Source organism: Zea mays, chromosome 2 (assembly GCF_902167145.1).
Source record: "Zea mays cultivar B73 chromosome 2, Zm-B73-REFERENCE-NAM-5.0, whole genome shotgun sequence".
Taxonomy (NCBI): domain Eukaryota; kingdom Viridiplantae; phylum Streptophyta; class Magnoliopsida; order Poales; family Poaceae; genus Zea; species Zea mays.
This window is the reverse complement of record NC_050097.1, coordinates 74,469,820-74,480,057: the sequence shown is the minus strand read 5'-3', so window position 1 is coordinate 74,480,057 and position 10,238 is coordinate 74,469,820. Positions and strand designations below refer to the sequence as shown.

Genomic DNA, 10,238 nt, shown 5'->3' with positions numbered 1-10,238 from the left:
ACTAACCCTGCTATGACAAAGTTATGGAATAATCACTGGTTGCTCGCAACACTTAAGCAATTTCAACAGTAAGCTGTAGTGTTCATAAAAAATACATTATGCATTATTTTGCAACACTTTATTGATCATGGAAAGGAACACAAAAAATAAAGTGTCTGAAACAGGAAACAGTTAGATCCATCCCATTGTATGGGGAGAACAATATCATATCTTCCTCTAAATGTTACTGATGCTAGTTTTGTATCAGTAGGTGTATAAGCATGGAATCACTTGCGAACTTGAAAGATATCATAGCATATGATAGCAGGGGTGATTAGATAGCCAGATATTAAACAGGGCATTGCATACGAACATTTCAAGACATTCTGCTATGCACTTACAACATAAAGAACTTGGCCATCATCCATGGTCTTAAAGGACATGGAGCTTTCTCGATGCTGCGAAGGAAAAAGTGAGTTGAACTGTTAATTCCAGCCTAACAAAATGGAAATATATAGAGAGAGAGTAATTATCAACCGTTGTTTATCACAACATATGCTATCATAGGAAAAAGCCCAGAACATATAATTGCGGGCATTGTTGGTCTCCTAGATGGCAAAAGCCTCATACAAAAAGAGAAGGTACTACAAAAGGATAACAAACATAATAAAAATTGTTTTATTCATGACTAACCATTTCATCAAATTGATCAGACTGTATAGAATTCCCAACTTGAAGTTCACGGTACTTGGGACCAGGCCTAAGCCCAAGGGCAGCAGCCTTAGATGGGTCAAACTTTCCCTTAATTTCTGGCAGCCTTAGATTATCCTGGGTGGGCTCTCTATTCCCTTTGAAAACCAACTTAGAGATTGGTAATTGGCATGCAACAAATATGTATAGAGTTATTACTATACTTGCATGGGCGAAGAATTGCTGAAAAGAGTGAAGTATAAACCCAACCTTGAAAGTCATCATGTTGAACAAAGAGATTTTTCCTCCAGAAGCAGACATGACATATGAATCATTCTTTGACAAAGCAAAGTAGTGAACAACTTCTTAAAGATTATTGTCAGTCGTGTCATTAGTCATCAAAATGCCACTTGTTGGTTGCCATAGAGTGGGAGATACACTTGTGGTTGCCTATAAGATTGATGAATAGCAAAATTGAACAATTTAGTAACAATCTACACAAAATTTTCGCCTTTGACATGTAAAGAAGATGAGCTATCTGAACACTATTTATGCACATCTATATGTACATAAGAAACAAGTCTCACCTTTCCAGAATTCCGATCATTGAGTGGCCATTTCTAGAGTAGACGAACAATGCTTGAAGTTAAAGCCAAGATCGCAAGACCAGAGTTTGTGTAAATCAATCTTGAAATCTGTAATTATAGAGAAAATTCTTCAAACTACCTTATGTTAAAATCAGCACAGTCATTGCCAAGGAAAATGGAGAAATCAAGATTACAAGTCATATATGATGTTATCCATCCCATTCGGTTGGACAAGCATCACATATATTGAACTAAAAAATCTAAGGTAAAACGCGCAGGCAGGACACACCAAATGACAAAAAGAGCTAACACACCAAATGAACCTTTCTGAAAAATGAAACCAAAGGTTTTTTAGTACACTTTGGCACTGCAATCACACAAACTTTTCTCCATAACGAGAATACAAAGCCTAATTATCTCACGAATGGTTCATCGTTGATTATCTCAGGTTAACATTTCAATGAGAACATAGAGCACAAACATATGTGACAAAGGCTCCATCGTTGTGATGCAATTCTCAAATTACCTCTGACGAAGTCCATGGCAGACGCCTCAGGAACGTCACGCCCACGCCAGGAGATGACTACGACGAGCTCGACCTTGTGGTGTAGAGACTTGAGTGGCTCTGGGATCTCGACGGCGACGGTGGCCACGCCAGCGTGGAGGAACGACGAGGTCGGCTTCAGGAACAGGATGGGCTCCTGTAACACACCTAAACACACGCAAGGTCAAATCCAGACTCCAGAGGTAGCATGGGAAGGAGTGGGGAGGGAAGTTGGAAGCGTGGCAGCATTTTGGGATCGAAGATGGGAGGTGCGCGACTGCATCTTGGGGACCGGGTTGCCGAGCTCCTGGTCGTTCCTCTGTGGTCCGATGACCAGGACCGGGATTGCATAGATAGAGAGGAAATTTAGGGTTAGGGATTTTGGAAAACTTGAGAAAGAGATGGAGCGAACAATAGGAGGGGAACAAGCTGCAGCTCACCACTGTGTCATTGGCTGCCTTCCTCCGTGGTCCGGCCGTGGGGCATAGACTGGGGCGCCCTCCACCGTGTCCGTTGTGCTCCCCCGTGGCAAGGAAGTTGGCGCCCCTCCACTGCGTGTAGGGAGCATCGTGGAGGCCCAAGGCGGACCTCCGTGCGACAATGGTTGGGGTCGACGGTGCGACAGCTGCGTGTGAGAGAAGGTGTAGCGTGTGAGGCGAGGAGATCCAAACACGTGCGAGGACCGAGGAAGGGCAGGGGCGTTGCTGGAGAGGGAGCGGTTGCTGTGTGACGCTCGTGCGGAGGAGAGGATGAGGAGGAGCGAAGCACGAACAGGTCTCGCGGCGGCAAAGGCTTTTGGTTGGGGATACGAAACATCTCAGAATTGCGACGACGGCTGTGCACGGTGAGCTCGACGACGACTCCGTCTTGCCCGCCTCGTGCTCGCGATGGATGTGAAGGCGGAGGTCGAAGCGCCTGGGGCAGGGCGTGGTGGAGACGAACCTCCCGCATCGCTTCGTCAGGTTGGGCACGTCGAGGCCCCTGGAAAGCAACGACCAACGGTCCCCGGGGGAGCGGGAGGGCGGACAAGGAGGCCGACGCGGCGTGGGATAGGTAAGCATAGTGGAGGAACGACTGCTTGACAGGGGGAGCAGGACTTGGGATCCAGGCTGCGGGCACCGCGCCGCCGCCGCTTAGGGTTTTGGATCCGAATAGGGGAGGCAAAACAGGGATCGCGAGCAGGTGTGCATCGGGGAAGAGGGCGCACACATCGGACGACAGAGGGACTTTATGGCGTATTGGACGGTCCAGATCGCTGCAAGGCAGAACATGTCAGAGGCAGCCTACCCCTTAGAGTCTTAATAGGTAGTATAGATTAATTAATTAATTAATGGGCTGTTTTTTTGTCAAAGCTGATATGGCCCGCCATGGGTTGGAAAAGTTGTAGCCAGATCTGGGTTGGTTGGAGCTAGCCTTGTTGCAGCCACAAAAGGCCAAGAGACCAATCATGTACTAGTGAGCAATCTCGATCCGTCTTCTTGCGTAGTTGCGTACGTCCATCGTATCAGCAAAAGCTTGACGTCGATTTGAACGGCTCATCGAAGGTAATGGCGGCACTGATTGATTGTTGTCGTAGAAAACGGTGATGTGGAACGAAGTGCACTCGTTTTTCTTTCTCACCTGAGTTATTATATTGTCATAACCCTAGACTAGGTCAGTGCCCGTGCGTTGCAACGGAGAAATATAATATCTCGATAACTTATATATACAAATATGTGTTATGCAGTTATGAGATAGAGGATGACATCCGCGAGCTGTCCGGGATGTCATCAAAGAGAAACTCGGTCCTGTGACGCACGGGCACTCACCTAGTAGTGCATTATATAAGATAGTCAGTGCTCGTGCATTGCATATGGAACATATAATATCTCGATAACTTATATATACAAATATGTGTTATATGACTATGCAGTTATGCTACAGATCACGTGGAAGCGAGAGCGTGGCCTGCAGATCGACGCAGCGCAAACACGGCCTGCAACGCAAACGACAAGCGCGTGGCCTACAGATCGACGCAACGCAAACACGGCCTGCAACGCAAACGGCAAGCGCGGCCGCACACACTACCCATAGAAAACGTTACCATATCTATCTAAACAATTAGCGTTTTTCATTCCCATGGTAATAGATACCAATTTTATTTATTTACATTAATGTTACCATTACAAGTGCTCAACCAAACGCCACCTGAGTTCGACGCGTTTCGTGGCTCACATCTACATGACAAAGTTTTCACTTACATCTGCATGACAAAATTTCGTGGCCCATGCGTAGTGACCAAGTGACCACCCTATCGTTAATTATGACATCAGCATAACAAAAAGCTTAGTACCAGTATTAGTGGGAAGAACACAACAAATGCATTACTGAACGCGGATAAGTCTGTTCTCCAGTGAACTAACTTATGTAAAAACTGTAGTCACACTTAGATTAGACCAATGACCTATGGTTTGATAGTGTCATTTTAGTTAAATACATAGCGCTATTTCCCCAAGTTTCTGAAAAGAAGATTAGTAGATTACTGGTTTACTGATCTTCCCATTTCTCTTAACCTCTTAATACATTAGCATTAGTGGCACATTAGGTAGTGAGGATGTACATGAATTAAAGAAGAATAATTCCAACCTCAAATATCCCAACAGCAAGGCAAACACAATGATCGTCTTCGCCAAAAGCAAGAGCACAATGGACAACACTCGTTCGACCATCAATCGTGACATAGTTATCCACAATAACTTTAAACGCACTCTCTTGAAGTTCAATGAAAAAAATCAAATAGAGCAGTATATCTGTAACCAAAAAAGGTAGCAGCCCTAAGCAATTATAAGAACCAAAAAGCTACAGGTACATACTTCAGTAATTCTTTGCTTTAGATGATAAATCTGAGCCCTCAGCACCCAACAGGGCTACCAACAGCATATTATAAGTATAATTGCCGCTACAAAAAATGTAAAAATAAAAATAAACCATAACATAAACCGAATAGCACAGTAATTATTTGCTTTAGATGATAAATCTGAGCCCCCAACACCCCACAGGGCTACCAACAACATATTATAAGTATAATTTTAGCTACAAAAAAATGTAGCTTATAGAGTAGTAGAGATACATGACAGTTGACAGGCGGTGTTTTGTACATATCAATGGGGCAAAATCAATCCAATTTATTCCTCATCGAGATAGGTGGAGGATTGAGGATGTCTCGAGCTCCATCGGTACAGTATGTTCCCGAAAACGTCGTAAAAGATGAAGTGAGCCTGGTCTTGGTTCAGCTGGAGGGACATGAACCCTTGCCCGTCGTAGAAGAACCGGAGCTTGTCCTTGTTTGGATGGAAGACTCCTCTCCATGCCTTGGAACCGCCTCCGCTTGTGAAATACTGGAGTGGACTAAAAAAGAAGAAGCAATTTCACAAGGTTCAGTAGGCTGGAAACGGACTGAAAGTTACTTGAATTCATCTCTGTATCGTATGGTGCTTGTACCTGTCTCTGCTGCTAATGTGCTCTAGGTAGTGATCGTGTCCATTGATGTAGAAGTCGACACCATTGTCCTGAATGGTGTGGATTTCCCCCCACAGAAACAATGTTATTATTATGGATCTTTCTTAAAGTTGAAACCGATTGAGATTGCTTCTGAAATGTAACCTTGAGGACTGGAAGTAGTAATTCCAGAAGCTCCTCGGTGTCCCCGTGCTCACTCACACTCCTCATGGTGTGATGCCCAACCACAATCTTCCACCTTGCAGTTGATCTCTTCATAGCCACATCCATATCCTGCAATGCAGAACAAAAAAAAGTTCTATAAAACGAGCTTCCTTTCACCCGCACTAATATGACTGTGTTCGGAGTGCGCACCTTCAGCAAATTGGCTATGTACTTGCCTCGAGGCGCCACCCCTCTCCAGTCATAACGATGCTTGCCAGGGTGAGTCCAATACTCCAATTGGAATGGAGTGGTGTCGATAAAGAAGAAGTCCACAAGTTCTGGCAAAGATTAGGAACGAAAATGCCACACACATTTCAGCCTTGCTTGCCTTGTTGCAGTTTTAATTAGGACATCAGTAATCCTCTCCAGGTTCAAATGAATTACGTTTTTCTGTTATACCTGCGTTAACGATGAACGATCTCATGCAAATGAATCGGTCGTCGATCTTCCTCAAGACTGGGCTAAGCTGTGCGAGCGCATTGCCCCTGTAATCATGATTTCCTAGAACTGCAAAAAGGATAGCTGCAGTCTTAGTTCGCACAGATTTCGTCACCGGCTATTCATGCCAAATGGTAATAACCAAGGGCAAATGCGTGGTGGAAGAACGTGGGCGATTATACCTGAGTACCATGGCTTCTGTAAGCTTTGAGCTGTGTATATATCCATGAATGATTCTTTAAATGCCTGGTCGTGCACGCCCTTGAGGCCGTTCTTGTAGAAGTTGTCCCCGGTGGATATAACAAAGTCGATATCGAGCTTCTCCCCGACCCTTCCCATCTACATAAAAATTGATTGCAAATTTCCCAGGCCAAACATATTAGTTAGATCCTAAGTCAAATATTCTGAACTTCAACATTATAGGTCAGTGCCCGTGCGTTGCAACGGGGACATATAATATCTCGATAACTTATATATGCACATATGAAGCATCTGCATTCCCAATTCGATAAATTGTGTCATGAGAATTCAGAAGAACTATATTAGTCAGAGAGAAGTGAACAGTGGTACCTGTAAAATGGACATATCATCACTAACTTCTCCGTGTCGAGAGTCGTCAACTCCTCTACAAAAGGCCAAATGAATTAAGTAATGCCCATAAACCACCAATTACAGATACAGACATTGATACTTCCAACGGATGTTGTTCTTAAGCTTCTTTTCTATCAGTCCTATCCCTTCAAGAACATTAGTGATGCCATATATACGCCTTTTCTGTACCTAAAAAAGCTATATATGCATATGTTTAACAAAAGAAACCATGACTGGATCAAGGTACCAAAAGGAAAGCACCAACCTCTAGTCAACATCAATATCATCTGAACAGCTGTGATCGACCAAGCCAGCCAGCAGACCAACCTGGATATATATATATCGTTGAGCTAAAACAGCATGGTACGGTGGGGCTAACCTAGCTACAGCTAGCAACCAATACGAATTGAAATAAGCTACGAGCGAGCGAGAAGGGGCATAGCGTGGCGCCATGGACGACCCGCCTTGTGCTACAGGTCGCTTAGCTGTGTGGTAGTAGATGAACAGCTGTGATCAACATTTCAGCTGTGATCAGCTCTAGAGTTTCTGCAGCATTATTCAGATCAACAATGCCACCAGGTGCACCTTTTAGCAAGTTCAGGAACTTTGTCAAGAGCCCTAAAAGGCAACAATACCCTGCAATTAAAAAAAGGAAAACTCATCAAGATGCCATGGAGATGTGAACAAAAGAACAGGAAAACCATAGCTGATTCTTCTCACCGAGGGAGCTATCATAGCGGCAGCCACCAACAGGAGTAGAAGGATTGCCCGGAGAACCTGAGGAAGAGTATTTGCAATTGAATTGAGTATTGGTCCCAAATAGGATGATTTATGGTTTACATTACAAGTGTGCCATCACTCACCAAAACCCAAAGGGGTCTGAGGACCAGATTTCTGGCCCTTCGTAGCCTTAGGCTTGGTGGATGCTTTTAAACCTTTCCCTGAAGGGGGTGTAGGAACTGGGCTGCTGCCAGCATTAGCATATCCAGGGCTCATCCAGTCATTTGATTCAGCAACTTCATTTTCTGTTCTGTCGTTATGTTTCTGTTTCAACTGCAATAGGAAGGTTCTTGTTAGAATCGGAGCTAAATAAGGAGTCACATGCAGATGGTAACGCGTAATGCTTTGAAAAGGATTTGAGATATAATATTTGTGAGCAAAGAGTTAACACTACTAAAAATGCAATATCATCCTGATAGTCTCCACATGCAAACAAGTGTAAAACCTCCTGAGAAAAATGTTGGTATGGCACAACTGGCAGTAGATATACCAGACTGATTAGACAATAGATGTCATGCCCAGCCACACAAAAAACAAATCCTTTTGGTCCTTCTGGAATGGTTGACAATAGATATACTTAATTACTTTATCCTGTTTCACACGTAGTTAGAAAACATTAACATCAAATTGTTATAGGGAGAGTTTGACATTAGCACAAATCAATATACATGATAAAAACGAATTCCACAAGCAGAAATTATATTACCTTGGAGCACCCAACAGTTTGCAACCAGTCAGCCAGCAGTGACCATCAAGCTGGAGATAAAATGCTTAGTCTGAAAAAGCAAATGCATAATAAGTTAATCACTTGGACAGAATTGCAGATGCTCAGCATTAAAAATCGGTTTCCCAAGATATTAGGATATACTGGGATACAATGCATTCGAACATGGAATTTTGACAATGTATTACTAACTGATGGATTGTCTGAGCCTAAAATCAACTTAGTTAAACTGCATCTTCCTGTTTTCTTCCTAAAATGTGGCCTAAAATCAACTTAGTTAAACTAACATTGCAATCTCACATCAAAACTTGATAACTTGATATATTGCAGCTGCACAAGACTCCACTCAATTAGTAATGATAATTAAGTTTAGTGGTTTCACGGAAACAAACAGTGGTAGGAGTATGCATACGAAGCAACTTCACTGAAGCAAAACATGTGGCCTAATGTAACTTGCTAAGATACGTAGTAGAGCATATGAGCACAGATATAAAGTGGTCTAGATATACAGGAGCAGTATAATTTAACACGTGAAGTCTGAAGCTATCTGAATATGGCTATGGCTAGAACCTAAAAACATGTGGATGTATAAACCAGATAGGTGCAGGCCCAAAATTCATCCCCACCCATACAGACAAAGAGATAAAAAGCACCCAAGTATTGATCTATAAGTCCAAATGGGAGCATTATGATGAGCATTCCTTATCTTGCTTGATCAGCAAAAATCGATGTATGTTATTTATTGTTGAGATAGATTAAAAATTGTTTAAATTAATATAGCAAGTGCATTGTAGATCGAATAGTGTGATATACATGGTAAAAATGAATTCCACGAGCAGAAACTATATTACCTGATCAGGATTGAGAAGTTGCCTTATGTCTGTCCAGTCCCACACTTTATAGACAAAACCTATTGCTACCTTGGAGCACCCAACAGTTTGCAACCAGTGAGCCAGTAGTGACCATCAAGCTGGAAATAAAAAGAATTGGGACATGAACTGTCAATGCAACAGAGATAAAAACAAAAGGAATAAATTCGATAAACAGCATGAACATAATCATGTGTCATTAGCTTTGTACACAATAATTAAAACACTCTTCGACACCAAATTTCTAGTAATGATCGGTATACATGATTAATTGGTCAAAAAAGACGACATACAAGACGCCTCTGTTTCGTGCTCCGGATGCACACCAAATTAATGCCAAGCAGCTGATGTATTCCTTAGTGAGCAAGTGAGGAATTTCTTTAACGCAGTTTCTTTTTCCTGCTTGGTACGGTGGTTGCTCTCTTGCTGGCTGGCTTTGGCTAAAGCATGCTGAGTGAGACGTGCAACTATTACTGTGTAGCTGACAGGAGGAGGCCATTTCCCTTGCACTACTTGCATTGCCATTGGGTTCAGATCACAGTACGTAGCAGTAACCAATGAATTGCCCATGGTGGCAAACAGTTTGGTCCTTAATGGACATTAAACCATCCGGCGTCCTTGCCTACGTTGTTCTTGTCGTAAACTGCACAGTCTGCGCTGCGCGGTGCCCCAGCGGGCGAGATCCATGATCCATCCCATAGGCGAAATCTCCCAGTAGATGAGCTGTGCGTTCAATGTTTGCATTTATAGGTACCACTGTGCTCTTTTTTTACTTATTGGTCAGAGCTACATAAGTCGGAGCTGGAGAAGCAGGTTCTTCAAGATGCAGAGACCATCAAGATGATTGCTCTTCTCTTCCATCAGCAAGATATGAAGACTCAGGCGCAAGAGTAAAGACAGATCGTGCCGTATGCTGGTCAAGCCTAGGAGACGTCAGTTAGTTCAGCCTGTGTGCTGTTAAGGCCGAGAGCCATCTAATTGGAACCCTCGTTTGCATTTTTGTCTTGTTAGCGTGGAATATTCTGCTCTTGGGTAGGCTGTAACACCGTGATGGTTGTTGCCTAGGCGAGCAGTATCAGGGTGGGCCATTTAGTTTTGTGTTTCATTCTGAATGTTACGTACTAAACTCTAATTTTGTTACTATCAATGAAATTCAGTTTTGCCAGTGTGGGAAAAAGGAAGCTACCATATATGAGAAGTCGCAAAAAATGCAGCTTAAACTACTGAAAGCACAATGTGCACTAACATAAACCAAGATAGTACAATTTGACAGTGCACAATATGCAAAGACAACAGAATCACATTTTAAATACACTGTCACATTTGAAGACCCT

General features: G+C 43.0%; 2 protein-coding genes across 2 annotated transcripts; both read right to left on the bottom strand.

Moving 5' to 3' along the window:
• Positions 1-4,905: 4,905 nt before the first annotated feature.
• Positions 4,906-6,279, bottom strand: LOC103646587 (purple acid phosphatase 3). The gene is made up of 6 exons (XM_008671289.3): positions 6,123-6,279; positions 5,902-6,009; positions 5,653-5,780; positions 5,443-5,571; positions 5,281-5,348; positions 4,906-5,187 (listed from the first exon to the last, which is right to left on the bottom strand). Exons 1-6 carry the CDS (start codon positions 6,277-6,279, stop codon positions 4,965-4,967), a joined length of 813 nt encoding a protein of 270 aa, XP_008669511.1. The 3' UTR covers positions 4,906-4,964.
• A 733-nt stretch (positions 6,280-7,012) lies between these two features.
• On the bottom strand, positions 7,013-9,474 carry LOC103648729 (transcription factor E2FA-like). Its single transcript, XM_008673146.1, has 4 exons — positions 9,379-9,474; positions 7,395-7,584; positions 7,252-7,308; positions 7,013-7,149 (listed from the first exon to the last, which is right to left on the bottom strand). The coding sequence occupies exons 1-4, from the start codon at positions 9,472-9,474 to the stop codon at positions 7,013-7,015; spliced, it is 480 nt and encodes a 159-aa protein (XP_008671368.1).
• Positions 9,475-10,238: the final 764 nt, after the last annotated feature.

Excerpts from the sequence above, each read along its gene's own strand:
- LOC103646587 (XM_008671289.3), bottom strand. The coding sequence starts at position 6,279 with ATGGGAAGGGTCGGGGAGAAGCTCGATATCGACTTTGTTATATCCACC. Across the intron at positions 6,010-6,122 it reads ACAGAAGCCATGGTACTCAG|TTCTAGGAAATCATGATTAC; the intron begins GTATAATCGCCC and ends TCCTTTTTGCAG. Across the intron at positions 5,188-5,280 it reads CACATTAGCAGCAGAGACAG|TCCACTCCAGTATTTCACAA; the intron begins GTACAAGCACCA and ends CTTCTTTTTTAG.
- LOC103648729 (XM_008673146.1), bottom strand. The coding sequence starts at position 9,474 with ATGGGCAATTCATTGGTTACTGCTACGTACTGTGATCTGAACCCAATG. Across the intron at positions 7,585-9,378 it reads CTCCTCCTGTCAGCTACACA|TTGAAACAGAAACATAACGA; the intron begins GTAATAGTTGCA and ends TTCCTATTGCAG. Across the intron at positions 7,150-7,251 it reads CCGCTATGATAGCTCCCTCG|GGCTCTTGACAAAGTTCCTG; the intron begins GTGAGAAGAATC and ends GTTGCCTTTTAG.